We start from the raw sequence: 14,520 nt of genomic DNA, 5'->3' as shown, positions 1-14,520 counted from the left end.
AGTGATGAGCCAGGACATCACCTCCACAGAGAAATCTTCCTGGCTAATGTCTGCCAAGCAGCATCCCTCCCCTCTCCTGCCCCGCCCCCAGTTATTTTCTGTTAAGTTCTTTCAGAGCACTTGCGATAACATAATTATATTGATTTTTGTTCACTACTAACTCCTGGCATCCAGCAAGGTGCCTGGAACATGTAGAAACCTGACATTCACAGAATGAAGGAATAAATGACAGAATAAGTTAATGAGGAAGCTATCATTTATCCATTTTACAAGTAAGGAAATTGAGGCTCAGAGATGTCAAATTATTTGTCCAAGGTCTCCACTGGCAAAATTATTTTAACTGTGGCCCCTAGGCCTTCCCTTTATCCCTCCACCTTTTTTTTCTAACTTCCCTTTCCCTGCTACATTTTCACCAATCTGGAAAGCATAATGGACCCAGTACAAATTTTTATGGTGTGATTTCACAGGACTTTAGTGTCCCATCGCTCAAGGATATCTGCCTAACAAACCATCAAAGCTACTTCCCTTGAGTATTTCCAGGAGAGCCAAATTGAACAAAAATATCTTACCTGGTAAGAGTGACACTTCCTTTTGCTGTCTTTCTCTACATGCATATACACACATTTTTTTCTTCTCTCTGAATCTTATAAAAGCCAACAATAAAATCAAATGTAAGAAAGAAAATTCAGAAAAGAGTAAACTAAGAAAGAAAAAAATTATAAACCCCCAGGTAAACACTAGCATACAAAAGTACGTGTGATAAGGCACTTTACCCAAGCTTATTTGGACAATTCTTGCCATTTGCCTCCCAGTAGCCACCATCAAGCGAGGAACATGTCAGTTATGTGACATATTCTGAAGATTAGAAAATTCAATCAATTTCCAGGAAGAGCACAACTATTCCTGTGTCTAAGTACTGAGAGAAATTCCCCTTGTGGATCCTTACAACAAGAGCATGATAGGAGACAGTAATCAGTATTCTCAACTACAACCTTAGAAAAAAATAGATCAAGCTTCAGAGAAAGGTATCTTATGCTATCTCTTAGCAGGCATGACTGGTATAACGCCAAAACCTATGCAGCACTGGACTGCCTTGCTATTCAAAGCGTGGTCCCTGGACCAGCAGGAGCACCTGGGACCTGGTAGAAATGCAGACTCTCAGGTCCAATGCCAGGCCTGCTGAATCAGTCTGTATTTTATTGACAGGATCTGCAGGTGATTCCTCTGAACATTAAAGTTCAACAAACACTGGTCTAAAGGTTACGCCAAAAAAATTTCTAACAGACCAGTATTCACTTATTCAGTCAACACAGATTTGCTGAGACCTTGGTGGTAGGAAAGGATTCCTATCAATGGAACACCAAAAGCCACCACCATAAAGGAAAATATTGATAAATGGGTCACCATTAAAAATGAGTGGCAAAGCAAGCCACAGAGTAAACAATATTTGCAATAATACCAGAAGAAAGGTTGAGGTAACTAAATATGTACCAGGCGCCACCTTAATATGGGAATATAGCAATAATACAAAAACTCTCCACACTTACGGAGCTTATATTCTAATTGGGAAAGAACATAAACAAAATGAAACAAGAAAAGGGCAGAAGTCAGGGGACGAGGTTGCAGTTTTAAGCAGGGTGAATAGGGAAAGCCTCACTGATGAGGGAATGACCTATACAAGGTCAGAGAGCTAGCTATAAAAATAGCTAGGGGAAGAGTATTCCACGCAAAGGGAACAGCGAGTACAAATATCACGAGACAATAAATGCCTGAAACAGCAAGAAGGCCAGTGTGGTCGAAGCAGAGTGAGCAAAAGTGGAAGAGGTATGCAGGGGGGCCAGATCATGTGGGACCCTGTCAGCCATTTTAAGTGTCTTAGCTCTAAAAAAGATGAGAAGCCACTGGAGAAAAGGTAATAGGGAGCCACCGCAGGATGTTGAATGGGGAAATAACATGATGAAGTACTTTTAAGATTGGTTTCTCAGAGGTACATGCAATTTCTTGAGAGAATCCAGCCCAGAGTACACTGCACTAATCCTAGTAAATGGGGATTCATTTGTTCAACTATTTATTAGGTGCCAGGGCTGTGCCAAGTAGTGTGGGGAGGATCTAGACTAGGATGAGAACTGAGGGAACTGCCAGAGGAAAGTGCATATAAGTGACATTGAAAAGAAGGAAACCCAGGAGAGAAGAACAGATTCTTTAGAGAGAAATGACAGAAGTCCGCAACTCAATTTAATCAAGGTTTATGGATCATCTACTGAGGGCAAAGCCATATGCTGGCTAGGACGTGCGAGTGGGGATGGGACAGAAGATTTCTATTTTCCCCTCATAAGGGCTTCAAGCCAGGCATTCTTAGCCCCTGCCCTGCACCTTTCAAGCCTGAATTTCTCAGATTACTGCAGCTGAGGCTGGCACGGAGACTGGCTTCCTTGCTCAGGTTAAGAGTGCGTGCGTGCGTGTGTGTGTGTGTGTGTGTGTGTATGTTAACCCTCAGAACTTGTTCTATCTCCTGGGAGCAGGGGCCAAAGCACCTCAAATTGATTAGTATAAAAAGATACATCTGGCTTGGCAGGAAGGCAGAAGAGAGGTCTTAATAAATGTCTTTTTGGATCAGCGTTTCAGGCTGGCCCTGGGTCACCAGTTTTGGGGCAAGGAGTCCTTGTTGGTCTGTTTCCACCTGTATGACCTGATGGGTCTCCCACTCTGTCACTTCATTCTGGAGAGAAGGCCCCAAGGCATGAAAAGGAAAGAAGCAAAAACCGAATTTGAAAATTGCCTACCACCAGACTGCAAGGTCTGAGGAGCAGATGCAAATGTAATGCAAATGATATGTAAATAGCCCCGTGGCCTTCCGAAAGGTTTCATACAATTGGAAGGGCCCTTAGGGAACTGCTAGCAGATACAGTGACTCAGAAGCAGAGTGAACTATTTCAAGACAACTTTGTCACACAGATCTTTGCTGCCCTGCTAGCACAGTGCACAGTCTTTAGTGATTTTTTTTCTCACGTGGATCAACCTCACCTGCTATAAATAAACAAAAAAATATCAAGTCTTCCTGTTATCTTGGAAGTTATCTAATTACACTTTTAAAACACTCTGTGCACCTTTAACTTTTCTTCAAACGCCTGTTTCACCCAAATAAAGTCAAGTTAAATGTGTCACTTCCTCCCTAAAACAATATTTGGCTCCAGTGGATTATGAATGAAATGCCTCTTTCCGTTCTAGTTACTATGATCCTTTGGAGGATTTTTTTTCCCCCTACACCACAGGAACTGGCACATTCTTTTCTAATAGTTACATGCTGTATTCAAAGCGGATCCAGAAAAAAAAACAAACAACCCATATGTAGTTGTGAGATCCAATTCACTTCAAGGAGCCACTGGAAAGCTATTCATTAAGAAAACCTGCCCTGTCAAGTATGCTGTTGTCTTGACAATCCTAACTACGCGTTTTAAAATGAAAAAATGCACATTCTGTTACAATGGGGTAGAATTCTGTTTGCATTTATGCATTAAGCCCCATCAGATATACATTTTCAAAGAGCCCTGAGATGAACTGAATAGTAAGCAAACAGTAAGCACAGGAGACCCGCAGCTGGGCAGGAATTCTGAATTACAGACCCGGGGCGCAGGTAATGGGGGAGGTCAGTCGCCAAAGCAATTTACCTCCACGTTAGCGATAGAAACAATGATAGCATATCCAGCCCCCAAAACTTCCAGTACTTTGCTAGCCCTCTTAAGGTTCGAGGGTGCTTCAGCTTTTTTGGCAGGAGGGTCAAAGAAAGGGAAATCCCTTTCATTTTCGAGTTTTTCTTCTCTCACTTCAAAGGGCCTCCCTAAAGCTGTTGCGCAAAGAGGCACCTGGGGAGGCCACCACATTCGGCGCAAAACACGAACAAAGCGCAGAGGCGCGGAATCCCAACAAATGAGAGACTGAAGGAGAGAGGAGGGAAGACAAACATCGGAGATGAACCTCTGTAGACTAAGGAAATGACAGCGCCAAACAGAGTGGCCAAGAGAAGACCCAGGGAGCGCTGCTGCTCCCGCCGCCAGGAGTCCCGGGAAGGGCCGGGCAGGCGGCGAGCGCCCCCCCGCGGCCGGGGCTGCCTCTTACCTCCTGGGCGAGTTTCTGCTTGAGCACCAGCGCGGCGCACAGGTAGCCCGCCCGGCCCACGAACAGCTCGTCGGAGCCGCACTCCAGGAAGGAGACCGGCGCGCAGACGGCGCACAGAGCCCGGAACTTGCCCAACGGCTGCACGTAGTCGGACCGTCCCAGGGCGTGGTATACGAGCGTGGCCACGGCGTACACGCCCGCTCCCCCGAGCAGGAAGGCTGCACGGGTGTCGGCGTCCGGTTCGCCCCACTCCTCCGCGCGGGCGCACGCGTCTATGAGGCGCTTGGCCGAGCGCAGGTAGCGCTCCCGGGCCCCGGCAAAGAGCGGGCTCTGCGAGACGTGGTAGAGCATGTAGGCCACCCCGGCCACGCCGCCGTACAGCCCTCCCTGGCAGCTGCTGGCCGCGGCCGCCGCCCCCCGGGCCTCAGCGCCGCCCCCGAGCGGGGGCAGCTCCTGAAGGATGCGCTCGATGGTGGCGGTGACCAAGGGCGCCACCGCCTCCTCGCACTGGCCCGCCAGCAGACTGCCCTGGTAGTCATCGAAGCGGTTGGCGAAGCAGCGCTTGGTGTCCATGCTGCCGCCCGTGCCCCCCAATGCCGGGCCGGGGTCCGCCTGAGGGCGCGCCCTGCAGCCCCGCGCACCACCTCTGGCTCTCGGAGGCGCTCGGCCGGCGGTTGATGCGGCGAGGATGGAGCAAGGAGGCTGAGACGGGAGGTGACAAGAGGAGGCGGGCGCGAGGAAGAAGCACAGAGCGGGTTGCCAAGTGGGGCACCCGGCTGCCGCGAAGCTCCCGAGTGGCCCAGGCGGCCGCGGGGGATGCGCGTCGTACGCCCCCCTCCGAGAGGCCGCGCCCTCGCCGAACCCGCCCCCTCCTGCGCCGCCGCAGCTCGGCCGCCTCTCCAAGGGGCCGAGGTGATCTCCGGCAGGACCCACGCGGGGCCCGCGCCACTCCTCCCGCTCCGCCCCCGGCTCCTCCCTTCCCGGCGGAAGGCCAGGGACGCGCGGGACACGGATCCGGAACGCTGAGGCTGGGCGTACACACGCACCTGGCGGTGGAGGTGAAAGACCTCGAGTCCCCAGTATACTCAAAGCGTGGTCCTCGAGTCAGCAGATCGGCACCACCTGGGAGCGTGTTAAAAATGCTCAGACTTCGTCCCAAACCTATTGAATCAAAATCAGCATATTTAGCAGGAGCCCAGGTGATTCACACGCACAGTAAAGGTTGAGAAGCCACTGAGCTGGGGGAGGGGGGGGGGAACTAGGAAAAAACGGAGCGCCGTCCTGAAACTTGTTTTTTCATCTTGGTCACTTTGGCGTTCTCATTCTGAATGTTTCAATCCCAAAGGCTGGGGCCATCACGTTTCAAGCATGGAATCGGTGGAAGGCCCCCATAGGAAAACCCCGTTGGCCTTGGTTGTCGCGTGGCCTTTCTCGGAGCGTACAGGAGTAAAAATGCAAAGACCCACACCAGGCTAAGGTAAGAGAGAGGGGGTTCTGTCTTTCTCCTACTCTAGAGACCCCTCCTTCCCATGCATGCATAGTAAGCGTCAGTAACTAGGTAATATAAAGGCAAATACTGCGGGAGAATTTGAATTAGGCCTTTTCACCCTTTGTTCTTAGGTACCTCTTTCCTCCCTTCCTCCCTGTGTTTCTTCCCTCCTGCACTCCTTCCACCAGGGGACATTGAGGGTCTCCTATGTGTCCTGGACTGTGGAAATAGATGGATAAACAAAGTAGAGATGGTCCTAGGCCTCTTGGAGCTTGTAGTCCGCTGAGAAAGAAGATGAGCACTTACACAAACAAGTTGCCTTTCTTTTGCTCAGCTGTTTTAAAATCTTCCTTTCCTAAAGTGTTGACAAGTGAAGGCCAAAGGTTTCCTCTCCCAGGGGTATTTGCATTTGGATAGGGACTGTGCAGGACACAAAAGAATAAGTGTCTCCTGGTACTGGTAGAAACGTTCCTGACACTATGTGGGGAGAGCAACTTACTTGAAAGGCCAGTTTTTGTTTGGAGGCAATTTTTTCCTCAAAAGTGCTAATTGTCACAATGATCTGGAAGCAGAGATTAAATGGCCTGCCCCTCTGTCCTTGCTTGATGCATTCTGGAAAAGGAGCTCTGTGTGCCAGGATTACTGCCAGGACTGACGTGTCCACACAGTGGATGGTATGGCCTCCATCCATCCTATAAAACGCTGCCAAAACAGGTTTATTTTTATTTATTTAAAAAAATTTTTTTACCGTGTATTCATTTTTGAGAGACAGAGCATGAGCAGGGGAGGGGCAGCGAGAGAGGGAGACACAGAATCGGAAGCAGGCTCCAGGCTCTGAGCTGTCAGCACAGAGCCCTACTCAAGGCTTGAACTCCCGAACCAAAAGATCATGACCTAAGCCAAAGTGGGCTACTTAACCCACTGAGCCACCCAGGCACCCCAACAGGTTTTATTTTTAATTATAACAATAAAAAAGCTAAGTCCACTTTTAGGCAGGGAGCTTGCTGAGTTAAAGGTATCAAAGAAGCAACTGGAATGTTCAGTTTCTCCGTGGGGCTTCTTCCTCATCCCTCAGGCGTAGGAAGCATTTAGGAGTGACTTTCGTTCCTTCAGACAAGGAGACATAAAATGAAAACCTTCACAGGCAGAAATGAAGCCTTATTCCACTTCATTTCTCCACGCTTCCCCCTTGTCATGAATCTAGAGGCAACTCTGTTAACTTTGACTTTGATTATCCTTTTATACATCCCGGCAGCAATGGCAGGGATTCGTGCCGCCTGACTTCAAAATAAAACTGTAAGCAGGCCTCCACGAGAGGGAGCTCTGCCTTTTCCCAGTTGCATCACCTCCTCTGTTGCCCCAAAATGCTGCATGGCAAGCAACCACAAGCTCTTACAGCCTGTAACAATAAGTTCATTGCTCATGCATCTGGGATTTTGGCTGGGCTCGTTCATGTGTCTGGGGGCGGGCTGGCTGTTGCCTGGGGTGATTGGTGTAACTGGGCTGTCTAGTTCACATGTCTCTCATCCTCCGGCCAACCCCAGCATGCCTACATGGCAGTGGCACAGGGGCAAGAGCACAAGTGAAAACATGCAAGACTTCTTTAGGTCTGGTCTTAGGACTGGCACATTCTTACCTGCCTTAATTTATTAGCAAATCACATGAAAAATACAGGGTGTCTGTATGGAACTCCAAAGTACATGACAACGGGTGTGTTTACAGGGTGGGGTGAAGTGTTGGGGCTCCTAGGTGTTTGGACAGTGATGCCAACAAGTAGAACAAAGGTCACAAGATGGATGTGAAACAGCATGATTTGGGAGAAGCAGGAAGCTAGTGGCATCCGGAAGTCCTCTTAAACTCACAGGACACATTAACCCTTTTACCTACAAATGTCTTTCCCAAAGACCTCACCACTTGGTCTGTTGTACCCGGCAAAACTTCAGTCCAGGGCATCCTTCAGGGTAGGGCTAGCTCTTTAGGCCACATGAGGCCTTGCCTCCAATTGCCACTTACTTAATTTGTAAGCAGTAGTTTTTATTTTCATATCATGACTCCACTAGAAAACACTCTCCATGAGCATACGGCTTTTTGTTACATTGATTTACTCATATGCACCAAGAGCCTACAACAGTCCTTGGCACATGTAGTGGGCACTCAATAATAGTTTGTGAAATGGTAAACGAATTACTATGAGAGCATCATAGCAAGGTAACCTGGAGTGTAGAATGCAGAATGAAGCCTTTATTGAAAGTTTACCCATTGTTTTCTTGGCTCCTTTTTGCTGTTATGAATGTAAGAATGTAAACATTCTGCAGTTTCTACCTCCTTTCTTTGCCTCTCCACAGTCTTGTGGCCGGTACACTTTCCAGTGACTTCACACAATCTGGTTTTACTAACTCTGTGTGGGAGATTACATCTTCCAGATATGGCCCTTAGCAACATCTCCTCTGCCATGTGCTTCTCCACAATGTGACCCTGCCATTCCTTTCATTAGGAGGTAGGGTATGTGCCCCCTCTTCTTGAATCTGAGTGGGCTTATAACCCACAGAATGTGATGGAAACTATACTACATGACATCCAAAGCTGAAAAAAAAAAGATGCAGCTTCCATCTTCTATGTTGGAGCACTCATATTTGGAGCCTTGAACTGCCTTGTAAGAATCTGACTATTCTGAGGCTGCCATGTTGTGAGGAAGCGCAGATAACATGAAGAGGCCACTTACAGGTTCTTGGGTTGCCAGCCACCCAAGGTGAGTGAGCTACCTTGGATATGCAGTCTAGTTGAACCTTCAGATGACAGAAGCTCCATGAGAACCACCATCCCAAGCCCTTCCAGAATTCCTGGCCCACAATAGTAGGAGCAAAATAAAATAGTTGTTTTAAGCTGCCAAGTTTTAGGGTAATTTGTTATACGGCAATGGTAACCAGAGTATCTTGCTAGCTTCCCATTGTCCAATGCCATAAAGTCCCCTGTAATCAATAGTGCTTATGCAACAGGGCAGCAGATAGTTGGGGAGAGGAATATTTGGGGGAACTCTGGACAGGGAAACAGGAAATATTCAGGCATACAGAAAATTATGTCCCAAAATAATAATGAGTTGGGTTCTTTAGAAGTAGCGGTGACCCCACAAAGAAATATGCAGCCTATACAAAATCTTGCCAAAGACAATTATTTTGCCCTTATCTGCGAGATTTATCCTGATCTTTACATAATCTCTGGCAGCATTTGCTGACGAGCAACTCCCAACACATGGTTTCTGTGATCTTGCTGAATTGCCCAGTTCCTAGTGCTTCCTCAGGATTTCCTTATTCAGATTATGCAAAACTCTGGATGGAAAAATAGTTTTAGTGGGTTTGTCAAGGAAGTCACATAAAAATGATGCAGAACTATCCAGAAAGAAAATATTAAAATCAAAGGGTTTATCTTATGCAAATCATTGCCATCTAAGGGTGAATATGAAAAAACATCAGTAATTTTATAACTGTCAGATCTCAACACTTAAGGTTTAGTACATCTTAGGGTATAAACCACCTTAAAAACACTTTCAGATGGGGTGCTTAGGTGGCTCAGTTGGTTAAGCAGCCAACTTTGGCTCAGGTCATGATCTCGGGGTTCATGGGCTCGAGCCCTGTCAGCTGTGCTGATGGCTCGGAGCCTGCAGCCTGCTTCAGATTCTGTGTCTCCTCTCTGCCCCTCCCCTGCTCGCTCTCTGTCTCTCTCTGTCCCAAAAACAAATTAACATTAAAAAAATTTTCAGAAAGTTTTCCAAAGTTTTGCTCAAAGGGTGCCTCATGGAAATGGTTTAGATAACTGAGTCAGTGCTGTGTCTAGTCATTATACTACTTTCTCTTTGGAAATGCATCTCTGATTTTTCAGCTACCTAAACCTTAGAGACTTCTGCTTCTGTTCTTTTGCCCCCTAGAGCCCCTTCTCAAAATAGCAGCTGGAATAATATAAGTCAGATCCTATCTTCTGATTGATGTCAATGTTGTACCTGTCCCTCAAAGTAAACTCCAGAGCCTGTACGACAGCCCAAAAGGTCCACTGCCATCTGGCCCTTGTTACTTCTCTGACTTACCCTCTTATTCTTCTTCCCCTTGCTCCTTCAGTTCCAGCCGCACTGGCTGCCTTGATAGCCCTCAAACCTACTAACTAGTATGAGTGTAAACTTTGAAAGTTTTCTTTGCAGTTTTCTTTTCCTGGAATTTTCTTCAAAAGATATACTTGCCCCTTCACCTCTCTGTTAATGAAGTCTTCTGCAACTTATTATTTAAAATTTTTTAATGTTGATTTATTTTTGAGAGAGAGGTAGAGCATGAGCAGGAGAGGGGCAGAGAGAGAGAGAGAGAGAGAGAGAGAGAGAGAGAGAGAGAGAGAGAGAGAATATCCAAATCAGGCTCTGTGCTCACAGCAGAGAGCCCTGTGTGGGACTGGAACTCAAAAACCTTGAGATCATGACCTGAGCCAAAGTCAACGCTTAACCAGCTAAGCCACCCAGGCACCCCTATAACTTATCATGTAAATTACAGCCCTTTGCCCCAACCATTATTATCTACTAACTATATATTTTTACTGATTTATGTTGTTTCTTGTATCTCTCCCTCTACTAGAATGTAATCCCCAGAAGGACAAGAATTTCTGTCCCTGTTCCCTGCTTTATCCCCAGCACCTAGATTAATGCCTGGCACACAATATTTGCACAGTAAGTATTTATTGATGTCTGTGATACCCTTCTTAATGTCAAAAACTTCCACCAATCCCTAATTCATGGCTAAGCTTTGCTGTCTGCTTTCTTGATCAATTTCTCGATAGTGCTCCTCTTACAAGCAGCCCTAAAAAATGTGCATTCTTAACATGAGATTTGATTTTCTTTCTTGACTCTTTTTCTCTACATCCAGAATTATCCATTTTAAGCATTTTTTAGCTATTATATGTCAAACATGATTGCCAGTACACAATGTAATGGCAGATTAGGAACCAGGCACAAGTAAGTAAACTGTCACCTATCACTCTATCTGAAGGAGGGACAGCCCAGTGTGATCAGTCACATTGGTCAAGAACAAGTAATAATGTACACCCTACCTTACTGGATATGAGAAAAATACGTGTCAATTATACCTTTGGGTACTATAATGTATGTGTGTGGATATGTTATTAGAATGCACTATAATCAATTATTGCTGTGCAGGGCAGTACTAAAACACAAATGCTTCTATTTTAAACTGATGAATCTCTGTAAAGTTACCTTAAATTGGCAAGTGAAGATAGGGGTGTTCCTTTGGCCAGAGTAAATTTTTTAACTTGAAAATTTTAACAGTTTCCTATATGTAGTCATTTTTAAGGTTTCCTCTAATATTCAGCATTAGGAGGAGAGGAGTGATTGAGAACCCCTATGGTGGTATAGTTCAACAGGTGTCAAATAATGACCTGGTAATGAATAATGTATTAATTAATTAATACTCCTGCTTTTTGTCTTGTGATAAAAAATATTTCTACTTCTACATCTATAGTTCTTATTGTTGAAAGAAGTTCTGATGTTAGAAATATAGAGTTTTTCTCTGATAAAATTGCTAAACATTTGCATGAACGCAGAAGTGGTAGTTAAAAGATCAGATATGTCTTGGATAATTGACACTGATTATGACTCTGGAATGCTCACGCTCACACTTTTCCAGTTGTCCTCAATGTGAAATGACTTCTCAATATAACTTGGCCCAGCATTCTCATGAGATATAATTAGGAGTGATATCCAGAAAGAGCTGGGGTCCCAGCCTATAGTCCAAAAGGCAGAAAAATCCATTACCAGATAACCAAAGAAAGCTAAGTGCTTTGGGTTAGCAAAGATGAACAGAATAGTGAAGCTGAAAAGATCCAAGAAATCATCAATTTAATCCTTTCCTCTAACAATGAGGAAACTGGGGACCATGGCAGTCATACAATAGGGAGTCACTGAATGATTGGAAGGAGGAGTGATGGGATCATATCTGTGCTTTAGAAAGATCAATTTTTGGGGTGCCTGGGTGGCTCAGTTGGTTAAGCATCCGGCTTTGGCTCAGGTTGTGATCTCACAGTTTGTGAGTTTGAGCCCAGCAGAGAGCCTGCTTCTGATCCTCTGTCTCCCTCTTTCTCTGCCCCTCCCCCGCTCTCATGTGCAAACTCTCAAAAATAAACAAACATAAAAACAATTTTAAAAAAAGAAAGATTTTTTTCTAGGAATTTATAGGCTATATTTGAAAAGTGGAAGATTTATCAGAATGATAAGCCGAATAATCAAGAAATGAGGAAATCTGAGCTAGGTCAGTTGCAGGAAGGATGGAGAGACTTAGAAGGAGTCATGAGATATTAAGCAGGTAGGATTTACAGGGTTTGGTGACTGACTGGATGTGAGAGTAAGGAAGAAAAATGAAAGAAAATCAGTGATTATGGCTGGTTTCTGCTCTGGCCAATTGGGCCAATGGAGGTGCTGTACACCAGGTCAAAGGATATAGGTAGTAGAACAGATATGAGGTATGAGAAGGAGACCAGTGGCTAATTCAGTTTTAAAACTTTTGAGTATGGCTCTCAGTCTTATTAGAGAGGTGGAGAGTAAGCTTTGGAAATGGGTTCATATAGTGAAAATATGGGAAAAGGCATGCAGCTAGACTTCAGAGCAAGGTCTGTTGTGCTTGCCAACCCAGCTTCCATTCCCTTCTTTTATCAATGATACCTTAATATCTTGAGTTTCCTTTGAGAAACAGCCATCCCTCATGCCCATAACATGTAGTTTGAAGGGAGTTAAGTCATTCCCGTGTCCCCAAGGGTGAGCATATATCCCAGGCCTGCCCACAGAGAAGCAATTATGAGAGGCTAGAACCATCGGGAAAGCTGGGATTGCCAAAGTAGGATTAAATTTACAGCTGCTTGTGGCCATGCTATGAATGCAAGGAGAATGCAGACTGAGCCTAAAGCCACACTGAGGAAAGCAGTAGATAAAAAGTGGTCCATAGATAAAAAGTGTGACCTAATGACACTGTTGGTACACCTATGCCTGGCTTCACCTGAAGAACTGTTTAGTTATGGGATCCCATATGTCCCTTTTGCTCAAGTGGGTGTCTGTCACTTACAAAAGAAAGGAGTCTGGACTAATTGGGGTTTTTGATATTTTAAAGTAGTTTGCTTTGACTTGTTTAGAGAAGTTGGGTAGGCAGGGAGGGAAGCAAGAAAAATGTTTAGAAAGGTTGTTAGAAGTCATGTTTGGGGGAATGGTTGAGAACAAGAACTGACTGAGAACAGCTCTTCAGCAATGAATGAGTGGAGGTGTTGAAATGAGACCTGATGTCAAATTCCTGCTCCACCAAATCTTACTGTGTGACTTTGAGAAAGTAATTTAACTTTCCTTACCATCAGTTCTCTTATCTATAAGTTGGTGACAATAAGAGAATCTGTCTCATAGGATGGTTAGGATAATGCCTATAAAGGGTTTATCTTGATGTCTAGCTCTGAATAAATGTTAGCATTTGTCCAAAATCATTATTATTCTGCATGCAGTTGCTACAAGAAGTGGGTTCCTGCTGCCTGATTACCACCTAACCTCTTGTATCTTCCTCTTTTTCTAAGTTGATTCTCCTTAGAAAAGAGTTGCTGGGGGAGGGTTTGTTTGTTTATTTGTTCTGCCTGCCTATTCTTTCTCAATGATTCCTAAGTCAAACATGTTCCATTTAGAAGCCTAAAGATTTCTTTTTTTTTTTTTTTAGTGTGACAAATTCAACTTCTAAGGTAGAAAAAGAAATCATGCTGGGTTTTTTCAGCTTTGATGTGATTGCTAATAATAAAGATTCAAGTTGACAAATTTTGTTGCTGATGCATAAGACAGAATAAAATTAATCTTTTTGAAAGCTATCTGGTTCTGCAGGGCTAAGAGTAGGCAGGAAAGTAAAAACATATGACATAAAGCCATGGAGGAGAACAGATGTGCAAAGGAGGATAAGCGGGCGCTGTATGAGGGGGATGTTTGACTCATTGGTTTTCAATCTTTTAAGTACAATGGAAGCTTTCCAAACTTTCTCCCTACTTCCCCAAACTCTCACAACTTTGAAACAACCCTAAGATGTCTTTGGTTGCTTTGGTTATTTGAACTACTTCGGAAAAGACTGACAGAGAAATTCTGTTTATTCTTGGCTAGAAGTTGTACAACCCAAACTTAGTGAAAAAAGAAAAAAGTAAGTCTATTCAGTCTCTTAATTATATTTTCTCTTTCAATTAAGATGTTTCAGAAAGTTGTCAATGTTATCTCTGTATTTAACATGCAGGTAAGTAGCTCACCATAGTTACTTGAAATTCACAACTAGAACCTTCACGTAACTGAATCTCTAGGCCACCGCTACTCGGTAAAATTGGTTTTTATTCAGATGGTGACACCTAGCCTCTTTTTGTCAAAACCACTGTGCATTTGGATTTTGTGTTTTGCCTGAGACATACAAAATTGGAATTCAGATATAGAATACTAGTGGATTCAGGAGAGATAAGTAGGTAAGTACATATAAATGATGAGTGTAAAAGCATCCAAAAGATTGGCCTTCTATAAAAGGGAGCCCGAAGATCAGTCAATGGAATAGAACATCATGACAGTCTAATAGGTTCTTGCTGCCAGATAAATGTCATGAAAAAGCAGAGATATTTATCTAGTCTCAATATTTATTTTTAAATCTGAGGTCTATTATCTCTTATAAGGGCTTTATTTCATTTACCAAATGATTAAATATAAATAAAATGAAGCCATTTATCTAGTATAAGCTCACTCTGGTTTGTGGTGCAGACTAAGTATCCAGACCCCCCCCCCACAAAAAAATGTGGAGTTTGAGGCTGGCTAAAGGATTAACATCTGGATGTCTGTTCTTTTCTTCCTAATTAACCAAAACAGCATGAGAACCATTGTT

General features: G+C 44.5%; 2 protein-coding genes across 2 annotated transcripts in view; one reads left to right on the top strand and one right to left on the bottom strand.

Moving 5' to 3' along the window:
* LANCL3 (LanC like 3) overlaps positions 1-4,940 on the bottom strand; it is a 95,730-nt gene extending 90,790 nt beyond the window's left edge. The window contains exon 1 of the mRNA XM_019823420.3: positions 4,117-4,940. Within this exon, the coding sequence (XP_019678979.2) occupies positions 4,117-4,689 (573 nt within the window). The 5' untranslated portion in view covers positions 4,690-4,940. The remainder of the gene's footprint in view (positions 1-4,116) is intronic.
* On the top strand, positions 4,710-11,683 carry LOC123383399. Its single transcript, XM_045050927.1, has 3 exons — positions 4,710-5,315; positions 5,462-5,593; positions 10,216-11,683. The coding sequence occupies exons 1-2, from the start codon at positions 4,710-4,712 to the stop codon at positions 5,564-5,566; spliced, it is 711 nt and encodes a 236-aa protein (XP_044906862.1). The 3' UTR covers positions 5,567-5,593; positions 10,216-11,683.
* Positions 11,684-14,520: the final 2,837 nt, after the last annotated feature.

Source organism: Felis catus, chromosome X (genome assembly GCF_018350175.1).
Source record: "Felis catus isolate Fca126 chromosome X, F.catus_Fca126_mat1.0, whole genome shotgun sequence".
Lineage (NCBI taxonomy): Eukaryota > Metazoa > Chordata > Mammalia > Carnivora > Felidae > Felis > Felis catus.
The sequence above is the reverse complement of the archived record's forward strand: the minus strand, read 5'-3'. Positions and strand labels throughout refer to the sequence as shown.